This window comes from Gossypium arboreum, chromosome 8 (assembly GCF_025698485.1).
Source record: "Gossypium arboreum isolate Shixiya-1 chromosome 8, ASM2569848v2, whole genome shotgun sequence".
NCBI lineage: Eukaryota > Viridiplantae > Streptophyta > Magnoliopsida > Malvales > Malvaceae > Gossypium > Gossypium arboreum.
In genome coordinates, this window is record NC_069077.1 from 135,151,468 (window position 1) to 135,173,390 (window position 21,923).

The 21,923-nt window shown below is 36.3% G+C and overlaps 1 protein-coding gene across 1 annotated transcript; it reads right to left on the minus strand.

Annotated features, from left to right (window-relative positions):
* Window positions 1-328: 328 nt before the first annotated feature.
* Window positions 329-20,514, minus strand: LOC108469607 (protein SPIRRIG). The gene is made up of 19 exons (XM_053031611.1): window positions 19,875-20,514; window positions 17,373-17,442; window positions 17,204-17,289; window positions 16,250-16,385; window positions 16,092-16,148; window positions 15,637-15,813; window positions 15,118-15,309; window positions 14,939-15,004; window positions 12,548-12,662; window positions 11,196-12,346; window positions 10,329-11,028; window positions 10,145-10,247; window positions 8,925-10,039; window positions 7,202-8,840; window positions 4,024-7,056; window positions 3,395-3,703; window positions 2,845-3,151; window positions 2,567-2,713; window positions 329-2,166 (listed from the first exon to the last, which is right to left on the minus strand). The coding sequence occupies exons 1-19, from the start codon at window positions 20,039-20,041 to the stop codon at window positions 991-993; spliced, it is 10,746 nt and encodes a 3,581-aa protein (XP_052887571.1). The 5' UTR covers window positions 20,042-20,514; the 3' UTR covers window positions 329-990.
* Between the last annotated feature and the right edge of the window lie 1,409 nt (window positions 20,515-21,923).

The following is a 21,923-nucleotide window of genomic DNA, read 5'->3' on the forward strand; positions in this document are numbered from 1 at the left end:
AATAAGCTAACATGGCATTACACATATGTTAATATGTTTACTACATCAGATTTGAAAGTAGCAGAACTTGATAATTTTAACAGTTACCATTTGGTGAGGACTGGAATTTTAAAGTTAAAAAAATACATGCACTAAAAATGACCAAATTAAAATACAAGGATTAAATTCAAAACATTCGCAAAGTATATAGACTAATAACAGAATTTAACCCTTTTAATAACAATTAAAGAACAGTCATATTCAACCTTTAAAATACTAGATAACACTTTACGAGGACAATTTTAAAACAATCCAAAGTCTCAAAGTTCACAAGTGTCTGATTCACACGTTATTTAGGATGATGAAACTTGATTAATAATCATTGAATTTTAGGAATTAAGTTTAGTGTTTACATTTTTACTACAAATAAACAAATATGTTACAATTAAATACAAATACAAGATTCAAACCTTAAACTTTATGGCACAATTTAATCCATGCAAATTTGCCACTTAATGTCACTAAAAATGGAATACCATAATAATCATGCATGTTGTAATGGTATTGGTCCACAATAACCATGCCCAAGCACTTGTCGTCTCCCGTTATTTTCTTATTTTCCTGATATACAACTTCATTTGACGCTAGGCAATTCCATATCTATTTACATTCAAAAATACCAGTAGAGTGATATATTTTCAAAAGCAATATCCTCCACTGTCAAAATTACAACAAACTCGTCACCCTAATTCCCGCTTTCACAACGGAGAGCTCAAGCTGCCAGGCAAATGGCTTGTAATTTTCAACATTTATATAGAAGATTGGGAGAAATTTCCCATCCTCTTTCTCTTTCTCTTATAAAGTTACCTGGCCAGCCCTGTTGTCTCGGTTTTCCTTTTCGTGTTACCATGGACAGAGAGAGAACCACAGCTTCTCTCGCAACAAATGCTTTGGACAGAACTGGTAGCTGGTCCTATAGCTGAAAAGTACATGATGATTGTTTTAATGGTATCACCCCAGATTCTTAAAAGATTTCAAGTGCATATCTGGTAATGTCCACGACAGCAAATGTCCATTGGAATCGCCGCTCAGCAATTGCTTCAAGTCAGAAGTTATGTGAAGGGCAGTAACTGGATGCGAATGAGACTTCAGTACTTTGTGGAGCACCAATCTGTATTCTGGTGGCTTACACAAATCCAATACTCCTGCTCCACTGCTTGCGGTCTTGCTTTCAGTGTTCCCTTGCTCAGTGTGGTGAACCATATGCCAGACCTTAACGGCCCCACTCTGGTGACCTGTTACGTACCAGTTTGTATCCAGCCAATCCGAGAACGTACAGCTTGTCACACAGTGTATAGTATCAGAAGGCAGCTGAGATGTGTTAATTACTGCTAGACAGTCCCCATTGATGCTCCACACAGCAAACAGAATTCCAGCAGCCGTCAAAATTTCACCAGTTAAATCATTCACATGGACTGCAGAAACTGGTACTGGGAAGTTGGGAAGCTGCCTAATGAATCCAAAGGAGCTCAGGTCCCATATGATAACGGTGCAATCATCCGATCCACTTACAATCAGCATATAAGGCTGACTGACATGAAGACGAGTGATTTTGGCTGTATGAGCACAAAGCACATTCTCCAAGAGCAACCGTATCGAGGCACGTGGCCCTTCCGTACTGATTCTCCAAACAGAAACTGAACCATCATCAGCACCAGTGACCAAAATTTGACCATCATGGCTAACACCAGCACATCGAATCTGGTTTCCCCAATGAAGATTCTCATGCGTTGAAAGGAGTCGGTCTTGGTCATAGCTTATAAATCTCAAGCTCCGATCAGGAAAACCCCATGCAACATATTTGGTGAATGTTCTAGGTTTTAGCAAAGTGTTTGCCCCAGCAACAAGAATCTTCTCATGGAAATTGGCAATCTGAGTAATGGAAGAAGAGCTTTTCCGTATTTCATGTGCAACAAGAAGTGTTGAATGCTTCAGCGGGTGAGGAGGAAGCTTTCTGTCAGACCGCCTTTTCGCATGGGGTTTGAGAAATAGTTGCTTAGGAGTCTGTCCGAAATGATTGATCTGAGCTAGAATGGAGGCTTTCATTAAAGGATCTGTAATTGCATCTATGTCAACACTCCCTTCATATGTGTAGTGGTAGAAAACGTTGACAGCTTGTTCAGCCGCCTGTCAATTGCAGAATCACAAGCAGAAAAATGGAAGATTTAAGACATATATTCTCGGAATGACATGGATTTAGGATTGACTCTATAGGGGGCAGTACGTAAAGTCAAACTATGAAGATGAAAGAGGGTTCGGAAAGGAGAGTATTGCCAACAAAATAAGACATTATTCATTCAAAAACAAAAAAGAGAAAAAAAGAAGAAGATGCCACCAGGTATGACAGCTCATCCAGAAAGAATTACAGCAAATTATATTAGCAGGAAAATCATACCTCTGAAAACTTAAGAATTTTTGACACATTTCTCAAGTACGTGAGTCTGAGTGTTATAGTGAGTAGCAATTATTAGAAAATTCAAGAAACATTGGTCAAATAATGCTTCACGGAGAATATGCCATTACCAACCTTTCCCCTTTGTTTATATCCAAAAATGAGGTCTATCCAATGGTGCAGATTTTCTGAGACAAAATCAGATTCTAGAGCTTCTCTGTGCCTCTGGATGAACTGCCTAGCACTGCCTTTGGCCCAAGGAGGTAGGAGAACATTACTGACCTGGGAAAAACAAACAGATACACAGGAAATGAGAATTCTGTCTTGATGAAATTTTACTACATCATATTATCAAACAAGATATTAAGGATCATATTACACAACTCAAACTTTAAATTTTAATCAAGTTAGACCTTTTCACCAGACTGTTTCTCCCCCAAGTCAAAACTGCATCTATTTTCCAAAAACTCAGGCATGTAGTAAAATTCTGGAATCAGTTCTTTCACATCTGACGTGTTACCCTTCCCAGAAGCACTCAACCAAGTTTCCCTTATGCTATTGAAAAGACGATCAGCATGATCAAACTGGCCACCCTGTAGCTTCTGATTTTCCGCACTAAATGGCGGTAAGCGAATCAGAAAATAAAGAACAATGCCAGCACTAGAATAATGAGAACCATAATGAAATTTTGGGACCTCTGGATCATCCCAGCCCTCGTATCTGAAAAATAACAAGAATACTGGAATGTTTAGCAGTAATATAGGCATACAATTTCATACATTCATTTTAGAGACCATGTTAAAGAAACAAGCATCACAGGATATGATTGTACATAAAACAGCAAGCATTCAGAGAATAACTATTCATCTATGGGGCACACACTACACGTGTGACAAAGATAGGCATTTCTGAAACACTTTTTCTTTTAATTAAAAAGGATTTATAGTAAATATTAACATTGACCTTTTCTTAAATTCCTGTTCCCCTTCTGGTGTCTGACATCCCATAGGTTTGTCAAGTTTGCGGAAGGTTTTGGGATCTGACAAGTCCAGATTTTCACTCTCATAATCAGCAAGAACCCATGGAAAGACTGGGTATTGGGTAAGATCACTGTATCCACGTCCGGCCAAGGTATTGAGATGCATGAGGTACTGGAAATTGGTGATTTCTCCATTTTGCCACCTCTTTGAGAAAGAATTGGCTATTATTTTAAAAATAACAGAGCCCTCATTGCTTTCCTGTTTTGTAGATCCTGAAATGGTAGTGTCCAACCTGATGCAAGGCAAAAAACTACCAAGTTAAGCTTCTCCAAAATTCAGAAGATAAGCAAAACAAACACTTTAATATTGAAGCATAAGCACACCAAAGGACAGTATATTAAAAAAAAATTGGACAAAAGGTAAATGATTAGGTCAAGTTAAACAGCAAATAAATTTGGAGTAAACAGAAAGACACATGCATATCCATGGGGGTGTGTGTGTGTTTTCTTCACTATCATGATATCACAGCTCATTTTTGGAAATCAGTTAATGCACACAATAAAAAGCAAAATTAAAGGGAAAAGGACAATAAATTGTATGAAAGTTACATACATGCTGTTCCTAGGTAGATTCATTCCAACCAAATTTTTGAATACTTCATCTCTCTCTCTTTTGTGAAACACCAGGAGATCATTACATCCATCCATGCTGAATAACTCAACAGCAACAGGACGTAGCTGGTAATCTCGCTTCAGAAGTTCATGAACATTATCAAGCTTCCACATACGCCAAGGATGAGGTAAATTACCAATGCTACTCACTTTCTCCTTTCCCCATGCACCGCCGTTGTAGGCCCAGGCCCTTCCCCCTACTAATGTCTTTGGTGCTGTGGCCCAAGATGAAGTTGATTTTGATTGGAATGTCATACTGTCCTTCGTTACACCCAATGCCCGATCAATAACAGAGAGATCATCTTCAAATTCCTTCTCACATATGCACGCAGAATCATCAATGTAAAAGTTCTCTATTACATACAAACAAAGTTCCCCTATAAGAAATATGCCATCATGTTTATCAAGTCCTACCACTCGCTCACAGTTATATCTGAACCGTATCTTTTCACGAGGTTCCAGATAAGGCCTAACTAAATATTCACCATTATCATGCAGTTCCTTATCTGATTTATCCTCTGTAGCTTTGACTTCATCAGTTTTAATAAACTGCATAGGAGATCCGTATTCAGATTTTCCAGGTATGCTTTCTGATAGAGGGACGGAGAATGCACTAGATTTTCCACCAAATTCAACGGCTGAGTGAAGACTAGCTTCATTTACACTGCTAGCTATGTCATCAATCCAGTCATTTCTAACAGAAGTTACATCCTTCGCATCACCTGCCTCTTTGTACAATGGTTCATCATATAGCTCAGTGTCAACACCATTCTGCTTAGAACTATCATCCAAGGGATTGAATATTGCTTCAGAATCAGAATCATAAGGACCATCCTCATGTTTGCCTTTGAAGAGCTCAGCCTCAGCTAATTCCAACTGCCCATCAAGAACATTTTCGATACTATTGATTCTCAATTTACAGCGCTCAAGCTTTTTACGCATCCTATAAGGACCCTCAATGGGGCAAAGTTGCCATTCAGGTTCTTCAGGCACAGTGGATTTATGGATTGGGAATATTCCCCGTTCATGTACAAGTTGTTGGAGATGGGTTTGCCATTCACTTTCAGCATGGAGAACCCATCCATACTTCTCCTGACGGACAACTCTCAGTTCAGTAGACATTGTATCACGAACCACTTCCAATGCATATCTCCTTTCATTCACTTGCTCCCGGTGTTTTAGGTCTAACCTTGAAGTATCTCGTGATCTTCTACCCATTTCCCTCTTACGACGACCCTCAATGCCTTTAATTCTTATCCCAGGAAATTTTGCAGAGACAGCAATATGCTGCATCCACATTATTGCTGCAGATTGCTCCACTACTTTATTTACTATATGTTCAGAGCTCTGAAACCAGTCAAAGAAAGCAGATAAACTTCCAGTCAACAATTTGTCAAACCCACCATGCAGTACATCTAGATGCTGTCCTTGGTTAGGTTTAGAGACAAGCAAGTCCTCCAGAGAAGCTTTTCGATGAACCAATAAATACTTAACCACATCGATTGCCATGTTCTGTACATTTTGCCTTTGGTCACGAAGAAGAGAAATTAAATTTACACAAAGACAGCTATTTAGTTCAGGATCAAGATTGCTAGGACAGAATATGACTTGTCGATGAGCAACTAATAACTGCAAAACATAGCAGATATCAATCCCTGAATCTTCTTGCGAAGAGCTCGTGGGTGATGGTTTCTTGGGTTCCATAAGCAGACCCAAGGAGGAAAGAGGATCATCTTCTCCTATGGTAACCAGGAATGATGGTAAGAAGCAGTAGAGTATCATCCTATTTGTGTTCTTCAGAATTGAATGTACATAAGCATCAAGTTGTCTGCTTCCTCTTGTGATAGACAAAAGACCCTTGCCAGCGGGAGCTGCTTCTTCAACACGGCCATCTTTGTTTGCTAATTGCAACATTGATAATAAGAATTCTAGAGTTTTCAGTACACTACCAGGTTGGGGAAAAGCTCCCATGTAAATACGGTCAACAATCATCGAGCATAAAGCATCTAAGTTTGAGGACCATTTGGTCTTGTCTAGCTTTTTCTCATCTTCTTCATCATCACGCAAGAGACGTCTTTCAACAAAATTCATTAGTCTGCCGAGAAATAAACCTTGGAAAACCAACACAGATTCAGCTTCAACATATAGTGGAACGATTTCCAAGAGGCTCTCCACAACTTGGGCGGCTTTAATTTGTTCTGTCAAAAAGTCTGCCAGCACCTCAGCCATAAAATCCAACATAGCAGATGCCCCAGCAGAACAAGGGCCACCACTGTAACTAGAATCATCCACTTCAAGAAGCAGCTTTGGACTGACAGAAAAAGTTGTATTTGCAGATGTTGGCCCTGAACCAGCCTTCAAGTCTGAGGATTGATCAGAAGCACTAAAAGACATAGAAGACTCCATGGAAGGTGCAGCAATTATGGGATTTTTGGATTCACTATGGTTTGCACTTGACCATGAAGTTGCAGAAATAACAGGAGATGATGAGGGCGTGAGGGAGATTTTGGAATTGGATTTCTCAGATAAACTAGGAGAATCTGGAATAGCAAGCGATACAGAACCCTGAGAATCTGGTGGTTGAACAGCCACCAGATTGTCTTTGATACCATTGAAGCCGAATTCATTTGTGCTTGAAGCAGCAGAAACCTGATCCACACTATCACCATCTGCTCCCTGAATAACTTGGACGTCTTCCTGGAACGATTTCTCCAATTCCTTCTGGGATGTACTAGGCTTAATCGCTTCTTTATATTCAGCTGGGATATTTGAAGAAATAGGCATTTCTTCAGAGATTGAACTGATCTGTGCTTGAGGGAAGCTTCCAGCACTGATAGTAGTCTTTGCAGGCTGTTCCTGCTCCGCAACAAAGCTAGAGAATGTGTTTTGTGAAATATCATCATCACAATCATTCAAAATCTTCTCTTCTGTCTTTGCAGAGAGCTCTCTTGCCATCTTCACGGCGTGAGCAGACCTGCAAGACAAAATTCAAACTGAAATAAGATTACTTGTGAATCAAATTAAGCATTATATGCATAATGATCATTATGCAAATATTAGACTTGCAATTAAGCAAACAAATAATTTAGGCATAAAAGAGGAATGCTCTCACAACAAACCTAACACAAGAAAAATAGAGATCAACACAGCTTTCTAGAAACTCTGCTCGTCTGCAAACAGCAGAGAAGGTAGGGCACATCTTTGCCAAATCAACCAAGAATCTCAGAACCGAGGTAGCAGTAGCAGGAGCAGATGCCTCGCCAGCCATTAAACGTGCCGCATATGTCTTGTGCATGAGAGCTTCACCCTGCAACTCCCCAGCTGTGTCTGCATTTTCCTCCACCAGTTCCGCAACAAGTTGGGAAAGATTTCCAGTTTGGCTGGCAAGTATTGACTGCCAGCTCAGCCTATCAAAGGTGGATTTTGCCATAGCAATTATAGATTCCAATACTTCCACAAATTTCAACTCCACATGGCCTACATCACTTGGCATTAGCGCATGAAAATCCAGCATACGGACTTCTGGCAATCTTGGATAAACAGGCTTCCCAAATATGAGGCAGAACAAGATATAATATATATCAGGGCAATCATATACACTTGGAAGCACATGCATCAGACCTTGATAACCTCCACTTGTGCGAAATTTAAGAACAAAAGTGGGAGAAGAAGCCAGACACACACCAAGAAGAGTCATAATCCATCTCATACTTGTAGGATAAACAGCTCCATCAAGAAAATATGTTATTATTTTAGAGGAGACAATTCTATGCCACTGTTCAAGCATCTCTTCTGATTTGATGGTTACTTGAAGATCAATAAGCATCTCCAAAAGCATATTCCTAACGATCACATGCTTTCCCATAGACTCTCGCATTATTTGATGCTGCGGTTTCAGCTCAGGTGGATCAAATGTCATAATAACAAACCTAACAACATTGTCTAGTTCAGAATGCAGGAACCCATCTTCCAGTATGACCCCAAGGAGTGAAACTAATTTTTCCAAAACAGGCACTTCAACATCACCACGCTGCAAAGTTGCCAGTAAATGTTGAACAAGGTTGATTCGGCGAAGAACAGTAAGGTTGTGATTCCTGTACCAATGCATAGACACAAGATGCTCTAGAAAATTTAACAGTGCAATTTGAATGGAAACCTGGGCAGTTACCCACAGTGTCCAGTCCAACAAAATATGTTCTACCATATCTGCATTTGACAAGACAATGCAGTTTGAAGTTTCCTCTGGGATATCTGGATTTTCCAGCTCTGAAATATGACTGAATGAATCTTTTGGGGCAGTGAAATAATCCATCTCAACATGAGATCCAACTGAAGATGTTTCATCCTGGAACTTTGAGAAATTAAGATCCTCAAAGCTAGTTTCATGGATAGTTGCAGTAGGTGATGTAAAAGTTTGAGTACGTTCCAATTTTTTTGGTTCAGAAAATGAAGCTTCACAAGCAGCAATCTGGAAAAATATCTCAAGACACTGCATATCAAATAATGACATCCTTCGGTGCAGGAATAGAGCTAGTAAATGGTATCCCCTGTGTGTTTGCATGTCTCTTACATTTTGAGGATTGTGATGAAGTGCACAGGCAAGCAATGAAAGGGCCATATGGAGCATATCCCTGGTATCAGCAGCCTGAACTAGGGCCAAAATGACAGCCATCCCACCAATAGGGCGGATTGTATCACCAATCACACATTGCCTACAAATATAAATATCCCCGTGAAGATGCCCAAAACGTGGTATACCTGGATAGATAACAAAAGGACGAGCAATTCAGCTAAGATGAAATTTTCATGACAATTGGAAATAAAAGAGAAAATAATATTCACCTCCAATGGGAGAAGCAGCAGTTGACTGGGGATCAACCAGATTGATCATGAAAGATGTCCCAGATGATTGAACAGCCTCAGTATATGTTCCATCAAATGCAAATATGAGTTTTTTACCATACAGCTGAAATGAAAGGTTTCGTATTCTGTCCAAATTCCAAACAATCCCACTTCCATCAGCCTTAGAGTCGCCCTGCTTAATTGTACTGTCAATCTTCTGTGTGCCAAGAGGTAAAGACAAGTCGGTATCTAATGAATCTAAAATAGCCATGCTACCACCACCACAGGCCTGGTTGGGGACAAAACGAAGAATATCTGCATCATGGAAAAGCCCTCTATATGCTCTACCAAGGATGTACATGAAACAAATAGCACCTGGCATGAGCACTTCATCAAAAAGATAGCAAGAGCGGAGTCTCCATGTCAAGTCACTATCCCTTGCACAAGTAACTAGTGTTCCGATAGTTGCCAGCAAAGGTTTTCCGATGGGAGAGGGTGAATATCCTAATTTTCCCGTGTGCCTGAGTTTCCCATCAAGATAAACATAAGCAACACTAGCTTGGAATAGTCCAGCAAGAGCATTTGGTTTGCTATGAACAACGGCAAGGTGATGCCACCGACCTTCTTCCAGTTCTAATCCAGGAAATGACAAAGAGCAAGAATTGCTGGTAGAGAGGGTAAGAACACCATCCTCTTGGAGATAAAGCTCCGCAAAGAAAGTATTCTCATCATTTAATGCACTAACAGAAAATATCTGGAGATTATGTTGGTTATGATGCTGCCCATTTGAGCCACTTTTCCTCTTTGAAGAACCAACTTTGGCAGGATCAGTTTCTTTTGCTTGTTTTCTCAAAAAGTTTTGAAACTGAAACCAACAAACAAATGAATAACCAGCAGCGGGAGGCCAAGATCTTTCTCCCAGAGACACCTGAACAGAAGCATGCCCTACCTTGCTCATGTCCATCTCAACAAATGGAGCCAAAGAAACATTTTCCAAGGCCATATCTTCCATGAGAATTAATCTCTCCATCATATCAATAATTGCAAGACCACATTTCATCCGCCTCATTTGCAGAATACATCTCACAAGTGCTCGGAGTTCAGATGTGGACAATCTGACACCAGAAACACAAATTTCATTTCAGAAATAATATTAAATGATCAAAACTCACATCAATTGAGGAAGTAAAGTTATTCCTAGAGGTGACCAGAGGGCCTACCTATATGCCCCCAAAACCTCTACAATCTTCAAAGCACAAGAGAGTAGCGGTGATGAACTTGAAAGGAAGGAGTGAATCATCTCCAGTAGAAGCTCAACACAACCTAATTGCATTGGAAAAGCAATTAGTAAAATCAATGTCTAACATGGAAAGGGCATAAAGGATATAGTATATTCTATCTCACCAGCAGAAGTGAGATTCTCTTGATTGAAGGGACCAGAATGAGCAAGCTTCCCTATGAGGTCCAGCACTTCTAACTGCACCTTAGAAGTAAAAAGCAACAGTGAACGAATCAGAACTTTAACAGCACCAGCATTATATACTCTTCCCTTATCAAGATTAACCAAGCCAGATGGAGTGGTAAAAAGAAAACCAGTAGACTCATTCCCAGCCACATCTGCTGACATGACACCCTCTGATGTCATGAAAGGTGGAAGAACAATTTCAAGAGCAAGTTCCAACAATAAATGTATCGCTTGCTTCTCATGATCCACACACAGCAAGCCAGATTCAGAGAGAAGATCATAAAATGTATGTGATGATATAATAGCATGCAATTTTGTCCTATTAATGGCATTACCACACACCCCAGCTGTCATAAGGCGCAATAAATACGTGAACAGTTTTATGTAAACTAACAAAGAAGATTCTTCTGAGAGCCTTTCATCACCCTGAAAACTATAAAGGGTGGTCAGAAGAAGAGAAAATGCAGTGGCATCACCAAAGACTCTCTGAGCTGCATTATTTACTCCCAAAATGCGCCACAAGGCTCCCATCACATCACATTTTGCATCACTTGGAAGCTTGTACGAGTATCCTGAAACACTTGTAATCATTCCACTCTTCAAAACTTCAACAAGTACTCCTAATTCTTCGGGATGTTCCTGGATAGAAACAAGCATCCAACTTTTGATGAAAAAAGCAAAATAACAGCTCCACATATGCAGTTCACTAATGTAAAATGTAAAAAGGAGAGAAGAAAAGTATTATTGGATATAAGATATATCCAAGATTAAACTGATCAAACTGAAGAAGACACATCTTAATATACCTGCATGGTATCTTCAGTGATCAAACATGACAATGTCCGGAGGACCCCAGGACGATGAATATTGGAGACCAGGAAGGGAAGAATAATGGTCACACCATTTGAAGATCGGAATGAAGCTTGGTTGGCTTCAGCTTTCTTTAGTAATGAAACCATGCAATCCCAGGCAACAGTAACTGTACTGTCAACTTCAAAAATAGGAAATTTCTCTGAATTAGATTCCATAAGCTTGGGTGAAGCAATAATGACATCCTTATTGTCCAAGTTTTTCTTGAGAGATTTCCTCTCCAACTGGCCATCATGACCTCCATGTTGGTCTGGACCCAAAAGAAACTTATGGTGCCCCAAGTCATCTAACAGCACCTCCAACACACCTACTTCTCGTAGGACTCTCTTGTATTGTTGATCAAAGGACAGGAGCTTTACAAAAAAAGAAAGGATCGTTAGCTTTAATTCTGATGTGATTGGTTGCTGTAATAAGCAACATAGGGACAGCAGTTCTTGCTCAGGAATACAATTCACCACAGTCACAGCATATTCAAGAATTTTCAAAATTATCTCTTGCAAAGAATAAGGAAATCCAGCCATATTTAAGATAAAGAGAGGAACAGTCCTCAGTTGCTGGCACAACATATAGTTTTCAAGATGACTTGAAAATATTTTAAACATTCTGTTTAGCACTTCTGCCTGCAGATCCCTGCTGTCTGCTTTGAGAAAAAGGTCCTGCAACATCTGAATAGCTTCAAGGTCTTTAACTTTATTATTTCCCAGTTCCCAAATTTCATCACCAAGCCTGTCAATAGATGATGTTCGGCTTCTGCTATGGCCACTGGCCTTGGTGTGAGAATATTTAAAATCTTTGTCTTCAGCAGGACCTGTTTGAGCTAGGCTAACAAGAACATCAAGTAGCCTACTCAAAGTGGGAGAGAGATGTTCAGAAGATGGGTTCTCTTTTCCCCTGAAATCGATTTCTTGTACAACATCAAAAGCTTGAGTACTATTTGGACCACTATCTTCGTCATCCTGATGCTCCAAATGAATAGATTGAATGCCTTGATTTTGTGGCATTGAGGAAAGAACTAGAGCAAATTGAACAAAAAAGTGATAACCATGGGCATTATGTATATCTTCCCTAAGCCTGATACCACCAGCCTCTACAAGTCAAAGTTGCAAGATATCAGCAATAACACAAGACAAGGAAAATAAAGAATCATCAAATAGAAAAACAGCTAAAACAATAACTGACTCAAAAGTCAAGAACACAGAACTTATGATACATTAACAAAATCCGTTCACTAATCATTGTCTTCTTAAAAATTTTATAATTCAACAAGGGGAAATTATGAAAAAATAACCTGGTCTATAGGACAATTCCACACATTGAAGTAACAAGTCCACAATCCCAACAGTATAGGCAGGGTCCCCACAATCTGGATTAAAATCTTTCACAGCCATTAGAAGAACTTTGATCTGCACAGATGAACAGCATGTGAAACAAATGTAGGACATATTTGAGCAATGACAAGGCAAAAGGAAATAATAGATTAAAGAGATACTTGGAAAATTAGATTTGCTACAAGAAAAAAAACACAAAATGACAATTAGAAGCATGGTTGTGTGGTGAGCATAAGAGATTTACATTGCGAACTAAAGGTAAACTTAGGCTTCAAAAGGCATGCCTTAACTAGCGTCTTAAATGCAGAAAGGCAGATGATATACTCCAGGCTCCAGGTGAGATGAATTTGGACTGTTTCCATCTATAGATCATATAAAAGAATCCACAAAAAGCAAAATAGAAAAGAAACTTCACACTCAGTGCAAAGGCTCCTCAAAGTAAAAATCTCTCTCACATAGTTCACTCACGGCATCTTATCAAAAACTCCGTTCAAGTGCAGAACAGAGTAACTAATGAACCAAAGCCATCATCTAAGATATCATGATCAAGAAATTCTCCATATCATTTAATAAAATTTATGCAACAAGGTGCAGCTATAAAACAGTAAGCATGCAATAAGAGAATGACATTTAACGACTATACTACTGAAAGTCTGAAACCATGCAAATAAGGTTCAGAAAGGAAGTAACCAAAGAGAAAGAGATAGGCCCTCCAACTGTAAGATCTTCTCAAGAGAAAAGGACATTTTCAAATAGTTACTGAAGGTTTAACTCCTTAAGTTCTATAAAGTCCTGTGTTCAAATAGACCACAACAACAGTGGGAGTTGATCCAGTCATTATTATTTTGCCCAGAAGGTATCTCCCCAATGAGTCAATGTCTGAACCACCATTAAACTGAAAAGAAGCCAACTAACAAGGAAGCTTAAACACTAAAGCAATGAAGTAGCTACTTGATTGAATTATCACCATTACTGGACTCGAGTTTGATGTCCAGAGGAAAACACTTGAGGAAGCATTATATTATTTTATATGCACAATTCCACATTATTTTAATACTCAAACCATCCTTCGAACTCCCGAAAAAAGTTACCATAACTTCTGCAATCTCAGCTGAAACAGGAGTCTACCCTCACTAAAATGTACTCCCAGATATTTGGCCTAAATTAATGCACAAATCTCCAACTTAAACATAACTAGACTTCCGCCTTTGCTTTGCCACAGATTTTATTTTTTAGTGCCTTGTTTTAGTTTATGTTTCAAATTTGAGGAACATACAATTTAATGACAAGGTTATCTTTCTTTTCTTTTAAAAACAAACAGCATGTCTATTTTTAAAAAAGCAATAGACAAGCACAAGACCTACCCACAAGCTAGGCTACGCATCCCAACCCAAAGGCTCACCTCATATTTGGAAGCACTTGGACAAAAAAATTAGACCTGAAAAACAGGTTTGGACTATAAAAACAGTCAGGGCCTTGGTTCCAACATTCAAGGCTCAAACCTAGACCAACTTGTTTTTCAATTATGTATTATTGTTATGTTTTTATATAATCATATCATATAAACAAACATGTAACAATATTATAGTGTAAAGTACATAAGTTGCCCATGTTCTAAAAAGTTGAAAAAGAAAAAGATTAAATTGTTATATATTAAATAAAAATTAACAGTTTTTTTTAAATGAGACAATATGAGCGAGACTAGGCTATCCATTTACAATTACGGACATCATAAAGGGAACATATATATCAAATTACATTAAAATTTGACAATATAATATCTTTTCAAATCAAAAAGAAAAGTACAGACTGTAGGCAAGATCCAACTGGAATTAGTCTCCAACTAATTGATCTAGTCAAACACACAACATAATTCTCCCGCTTTCTAGGTATTTTTTTTAGAAAGAAAAGGGAGAGAAGCAGCAAAGTAGAGAAAGAAAGAAAATGAAAAAAATGAGCTTTTTTTTCTAGGGCTCTTTCCTTGGTCCCTTGGCATTTCTCTAATAAAGTTAAACCAAGCAAGATTTTGGTAAAAGTAGGCAAAGAAAAAGGGAAAATTGGTTGTCCAGAAAAAAAAAAAGGAAAAAACAATAAAAGAATGGAAGCCAAATTGGGGTGCCACATGGACAGCCCAACTTATTTGTAGATTCCTATCATGCTGCCTATATAATTCTTCACTGTTCCACCTCAAATCAACTGTAAACAAACCTCAAAGGAAAAGAAAAAAAACATGTCCTAATCACTAAAGCACAGGAATCTAAATTTCAAAGAAGGAAAAAAAAAAAAAAAGACATCCAGCAAGCAACCCATGTTTTTCATATATGCTCTTAAAATTATCTATGAACGCATACCAGATGGTGTTTGTGTATGTATTTGGCAGTACTTCCATTATCATTGGCCAAAAGAAGTCCAAGGATCTGGAAGAAAAAACAAATTATGAGAACAACAATTAACAAACAACACATGAAGCTCATAAGAACCTCCTTCAAACTGGTTATTAACATTTATATAGTAAAGCCAAACAAGCTACCTGCATGGCATGTCTATGAAGTTGTATGGTATGCAGCGAAACTAGGCCTTCCTTATACCTAGAGAAGACAGTTACAGATCCACTGGCAACCATCTGAAATAGCAACATCAGAGAATCATCCTCAATCAAACTCTGTGCTGCTGAAGGATGGCTTGCTAATGCTTTCATAATATGCACCACACTTCCTTCTACCTGAATGAGTAGCAATAAGTTTATAACCTGAACAAAATATCCGACTTGTGTACAATAAAGTAAGATAGAAATAAAGTTGAGATCCCCAAATAGGAAAGAACAGATGCCTAATCAAATGAAATTTTAGAAGTATAAAATAGTCATAACAAAAAAACAGGTGAATAGCGTGCAATAATAACTCTTCTTTTTTTCAATGTTAAGCAGTGACAACAGGGAGAAGCACTAACATGCATATGCCTAAACACACGCATCACATACACATAAATATAAATTCAACATATGTAAAAAAGCAATTAGAAGTTCAAGGAAGCCAAGAAAGAAAACTACCTCAAGTCGACGGGCTGGCCCAACATCAGCAACTGAATCCTTTCCAGCTAGCATTGATTCCTCAGAATCAGTAATTTTCCACCCCTGATTGGCTTCATCGGGACTCAAAAGAGCATTCAGTATATGTATAAGACAACAAAATATCCCAGAATCAAGGAGAGATTGTTTATCAGTAGGCTGCAAACAACAGCAACAACAGAATAACAATTAATGGTGTTTAAATATCAGAAAGAACAGATTTTAGAATGCCAAGTGTGATGTAAAATTATAGAAGTACCATTCAAATTAATCATATCACTTAAAATTCAAAAGTAATAAATTCAAATATCATTACAGGTTATAGTATCTATCTTGTGGTGGGAGAAATGAGACAAATTTGTTCCAAGTAAGAAATACGATGACATGATTCCATCTATAGAACACCAATTAAGTCAATAAAGATTAATGAGATATACCCCAGAAACAAGGAATTCAACAACAGCCAACAAATTTGAACCTGGACAGAAGCCACCCTGCAGATCAGCACACATGAATGTAACTCCAAAAAGAAACCCACAAACAATACGGTCATAAATATATTGAGACATAAAGCGCTTGGATCCCAGAGGCAAACCTTGTTATCTTCAGAGAAAAACTGTAAAACCTTCGGTATATCCAAAGATCTTGTTTTGCTGCTAATTTTTAACTTTTCAATATCTGTTACAAATGCTCTTCCCACAACAAAAGAGAATACATGTGTTTCTACTAACCTGTAATTAAAAAATTTTCTTAATATTTATCAACAAGCTGAAGCTGGAGAAAGACAAAAACCAGCAAACATGTGAAAAAAGACAAGCAATTTCTGAGATAATAACTCTATGGCAAACAGTAAGGGCAGGAATGATCTAAATAATTCATACAAAAATGATAAATAATTCAAATGGCACGAAGAAATTGATTAATTGACTATTCTTTTATGAATTTAAGGCAAAGGCTGATGAAATTTTCAAATACTTCAAAAAACTAACTATAATTACAACAATCCTCACAGGAAGTTAATGTTTGGAAGAAGAAAATTATATCAACTAAACAGCCAGTGTCAGCATAGTTTAAGTAGTCCAATCAGAATTCAGTTACGTGGTATGGATCTTGGCTAATAATAAAGCCAACCGCATCATAAATTTAAAAAATTGAAGAAAATGGAAGATGAAAACCATTCTAATACCAGATCAAGTCACAACAAGATTACAAGAATGAAACAAAAAGCATGACTAAATATCAAGAGATGCATTGAACATAAATATTGGGAGAAAGTATCTTGATACACATATTTCAGAATACAACTAACTCTACTTTGAAACATGACAAAAAAGTTATAGTATTACTGAAGCAGAGTTTCTAAACACTTGAACAAGTAGGAGGAGATTGGACAGAACAGAGCCACTGATGGCAGCAATACTTAACAATGTGAAAGGATACAAAAAGTTCTTGCTTATATCAGAAAAGACTGAAAATCCCAGAAAAAATATTTCAGACAAAATAAACTATGTAATATTAAGAAAACAGAATCAAGGATCAGCATTCATACTGGGTGACTAATTGAGCTACACTAGCATGCTGCTTGACTAATCTACAAAAGGCATCTACAGTTAAATTCAAGGCCGCTTCTTTCTCCTGCAAAGACAATACAAACATCACTGAAAATCAATATGGTACATAAAAGAGTGCCAGGAACTAAAATATAGATGAGAAAGAACCTTTTCAGAATTCGATGATCGGAACTCTTCCCAGAATCTCTTGAAGTCCACTTCCAATTCATGTTTATCTCTGTTGTCACAAGAAGAAATAAAAGTAGAGTCGCTCAAAAGAAATGTCTCATCCATACATAGAGCAAAAGAACGGGAGGCAGAGAAAATAAGGCTCTTCGCCATAGTTTTTAAGTTTAGAAATGTATTACAAATAAATGGAAACAAGCAAACATAAAATCAAATCTAGTCACTTAAATTACAATAAAACAGACGGGAATTATGAGTATAATCATATGACTAGATATTGTAAAATGACAAAAATAAAGTTATGGTACAATAAGCAAAAGTTGAAACCTTATTTTAAACATCAAATATTTTGTCTCATATCCAACACATTAGCACAACGGATTAACAAAAGGAATTAGCTTTCTGTTTTGCACTGTCACACATTTTCCATAGAGGGAAAAAGGAATAGGGGGAAATTTCAGAACTTGATTGTAACTAAAAAGCATTCCAAAATTTGTTATCCCCGTTAAATATGATATTAATGTGCTATTTATTACAATCCAAACCTACAATTTCAGGAAACATAACACCTATGCATTGCTAAACCAATCCTCCACACTATTCCAATCTGTAAACACAAACTCACACCTAAGACTGATTTCAAAATTGCATCCCATTAGATCATTACACAACAGGTTTCATCTCATCCCAAAATTGCGAGGGAAGGAAGTTCACAAACAAGGATTTCAGAAGTGAAACACTTAAAAAGAAGAAATAAAGCAACACACAACAAAACTTCAGATCTCAGGAACTCAAACGACGAAAAGATCCCCACCCAATTGATAGAGAGGTCGCATTATTCCTATTGTAGGTTGTTGACAGCTGTACAGGTACAACTTTAACCATGCGTAACATTAGGAATTAATTCCACTCCGCCATGTAATCTATTGTAATGTGTAAAAATAGCTAATACTAAGCTTGTGTCTGTTTCACTAAAAACAGCTTTCAGAAAATGATTTCTGGAAAATGAATGGATTTTCTGGAAAAGCCAATATTTCATTTATCCTTGCTTAATTCCATATAAATGTGAGTATTTCATTTATCCTAACCCTGATGGTAATTAGTGCTGTTGTCAACTCTGTTGTTCGCTGCTGTGTGATCACTGCAATCTTGCTACTTTTCACTACTGTCGTTAGTTGCTAACCAGTTGATGGTGCCAAGTAGTTGTTGTTGTTTGTTTGCAATGTTGGTACAGTAAGTGCTGAAGCCCCATCTAAGCTTTAAAGACTTCTTCACTACCAATTTCAAACTGCCAAAGGAAAGATGTGATGGGACTAAAGACCCTTCAAAACATTTGTCCAATATAAAGTATACATGAATGTCTTCAATGCTTCTGATGCATTGAAGTGAAAGGACTTTCCCATGACTCTTAGAAAGCAGGGGTGAGGTTGCTAGTTACCATTTCATTTTAGTACAGGTATCTTTTTATTTCACTTTTGCTTTACTGAGACTTTTGTTTTATTTCAATTATGTGGGCTTTTTTAAGTCCTGTGGGCTGTCTTCTCATTTGGGCCCCTGCATTTGGTGGGCTGTCTAGTCCAATTTCGGGTTTTGCACGTGGGTTTTCCTTTTTTTGTTAATAAATAAAAGACTGAATCAAAAGTTTCTGTGACTGAGATGATCTCAGTTATGTTTAGGATCACAAAGCATAAATTAAACGGGTCTTGGATAAGGGAGGATGCACGATTATTTCTACAAATCTGAAATTCCATTATGCTAAGGTAATTGGTCTAGTAGATCATTGTGAATTTGTTAAAGATTTTATGGATTATTTAGAATTCCTATATTCTAGCAAAAGGAAGTTCACTTATCAACTCATTTTGCAGATAGAACCCCTACCTAGCTTTAGAGACTCCTGAAGGATCATTTTTAACTCACCTCTTTTTGCTATTCTTTTCCCTTTTGTTTGCTTCTATGTTTTCGTTTTCTTATGCTCATTTAGTGGAAAAAGCCATCCAGAACTAACCTTGCTTGATTTTCCTTTTTCGTGTCCAACCTTATACAAATAGAGTAAAATCACCAATGCTTGCCTCAAAACTACACATTGCCAACTGAAATTAACTTCATGCATAATAGCACATCAAACAGAATCAAAAAGCTATTCATAACTGAATTTAAACCTTTAAAATCCAATTTCTTGTAAAGAAAGGCAACAAATCTTAAGAGCATATCTCATCGAAGATTATTTTATCAAAAACATAAATGGACAGAGAAAGGCAGGCACTATAACGGAAGTTAACTTCTAATTCACGAAAACAAATTTGAAATCAAGACAACTGCAAGATGGAAGGATTTTTTTTTTTCCTTAAAAAAGAGTGCGCAACTATGACTCTTAACAGTTCATCTGATAAATTGAATCATCATTAACTGGAGGAAATGCAAGCAAGGAAAAACTAAAATTAATTTTAAATAGAAACATTAACTAATGAAAATAATAAATCGAACCTCGAAGGAGAGGGAATGTAGTCGAAGAGATACGAAGCACGGGCATCGCGATTGGAAGATGATGATGATGACGACGATGAAGAAGCAGTGGCAGCAGAGGAAGCAGCAGGAGCTTGAGTTAAACCGACCTTTTCTTTGATGTCCTTAAGCAATGATATCCATTTCATCGTTTTCCCTTTCGATCCTTAAAACACTTATATGCGTCTCCGTCGACTAATCCGCCACAAGCACCAGGTCCTTACCTTCTAGAAATTTCGTCTAGAAGGACCGCATTCCACCTCCGTCTCGATTCCTCCAAGCAACAACAGAATTGCAAAAACGCCACAACCACAAAAAATCAAATCAAAAAATTCAAATTGGAAAAGGAAAATTAATTATAAATTTTAAAAGAAAATCCAGTTAGCTGAAAAAAATATATAATTTGTAATTAGCAGATTGATAGGAGTTAGGATGAAGCCTGAAAGTGGAAAGGGATCTGCGATTAATCTGTCCCTTTTTTTTTTCTTCTGTTTTTCCTTTTTCTCGTCTTAATTTTTTCTTCTATTTTCCGAATTTTTATTTATTTTTTATTTTTTCCGAAGAAAATTTAATTTTTTCTTTTTCTTTTTCTTTTCTTTTCTTTTTCGAATCCTAAAATAGAGGAGCGATAGCAATAAAACGGGTCTTTCGTTAACATAAATAAACGCTGATTACGTTCGTTCAAATTAAATCTGCTTTATATATTCTCTTTAAATGATTAAAAAATCAAAATAAAATCGGTTTAATCATCACCACTGCATAAAGTTTAAAAAGTATTTATGTTTTTTAAAGACATTATTTTAAAATAAGCATAAAAATAGTTTTACCTCTAATATTTATTTTATTTTTATCCTTACTTTTTACCACAATAACTTTTAAATTTTAATTAAATTGTTTTTTATGGAAAAACTAATAAATTATTAAAATATTAATAAAATTAACATAATAGCTCATGTACGGCTAATATAGTAACATAAATACTTTATTTTCTAAAAATTTATTAACTTTTAAAATTTTGTTAAATTTTAAATATTTTTATAATTTTTGAATTATTATGAATTATACATAATTGTCATATGAATAATCATGTCAATATCATTAAATTTTAATAATTCAATTTATTCTTTCCATCTCAAAAATAATAATTAACTAAATTTTAAAGATTAAAACTTAATGTAATAAAAAATATGAGCCAATTTGATAAAAATAAATAAATTATTATAGGCTAAATTTTTCATTATTTCTTAAAATATAATTCAAAGAAAAGAAATCAAATCTTTAAATATATTTTTCACTCTTGTGAATGTCAAATAATCTAATTTTGTTTAAATAATATGATTTTCATGGAAATTAAACGAATAAGAACTTTATTAAATTTTGTATTATTATAAATATATTATATGATAGGATAATCATTTTATTTCTTGAGATCGAAAGTAGTACTATATTCCATGTCAACATCACAACATAACTGTTGCATGAAAATTTAATGATGATTTTATTTATAATTCTTCAATTTTTTAATTTAATGATGATTTATCATGTTATTACAAAAATATTATTCCATAATTTATAAGATATTTTTTGTTTAATTTAATGATAATTTATTATGTTATTACATCAAATATTATTCCATAAATTATAAAAACTATCCTGATACATGAAATAGCTTATTCAACATTAAGCTTAGTTAATTTTCACCTAAATCAACAATACTCTTAATATTGCTAAGGGAATAATTATGGTAAGACACCTTACACTTTCAAGAAAAAAAAACGTAAGTTCAAATCATAGATACGTTATTATTGGGAAGGACAGCATCGAACAAAGGTCGTAAAATGGACATAAATAATACTAAAATAGAGTTTTTTTATGTCTTAACTATTTTTATTTAAAAATTATAATTTTATTTAAGTTACATATATTAATAATTTCTTTATGTTAATTTGTTGTATTTGTGTATCCGCATTGTCTTCATACTAATTTGTATTGGTTTTATCATTTATTTATTTTTTGCATTTGTTAGTGATA

Coding starts and splice junctions, on each gene's coding strand:
- LOC108469607 (XM_053031611.1), bottom strand. CDS start 20,041: ATGAAATGGATATCATTGCTTAAGGACATCAAAGAAAAGGTCGGTTTA. Junction 11,029..11,195: donor TCACTGAAGATACCATGCAG/GTATATTAAGAT, acceptor GTTTCTATCCAG/GAACATCCCGAAGAATTAGG. Junction 8,841..8,924: donor TGCTGCTTCTCCCATTGGAG/GTGAATATTATT, acceptor TTATCTATCCAG/GTATACCACGTTTTGGGCAT.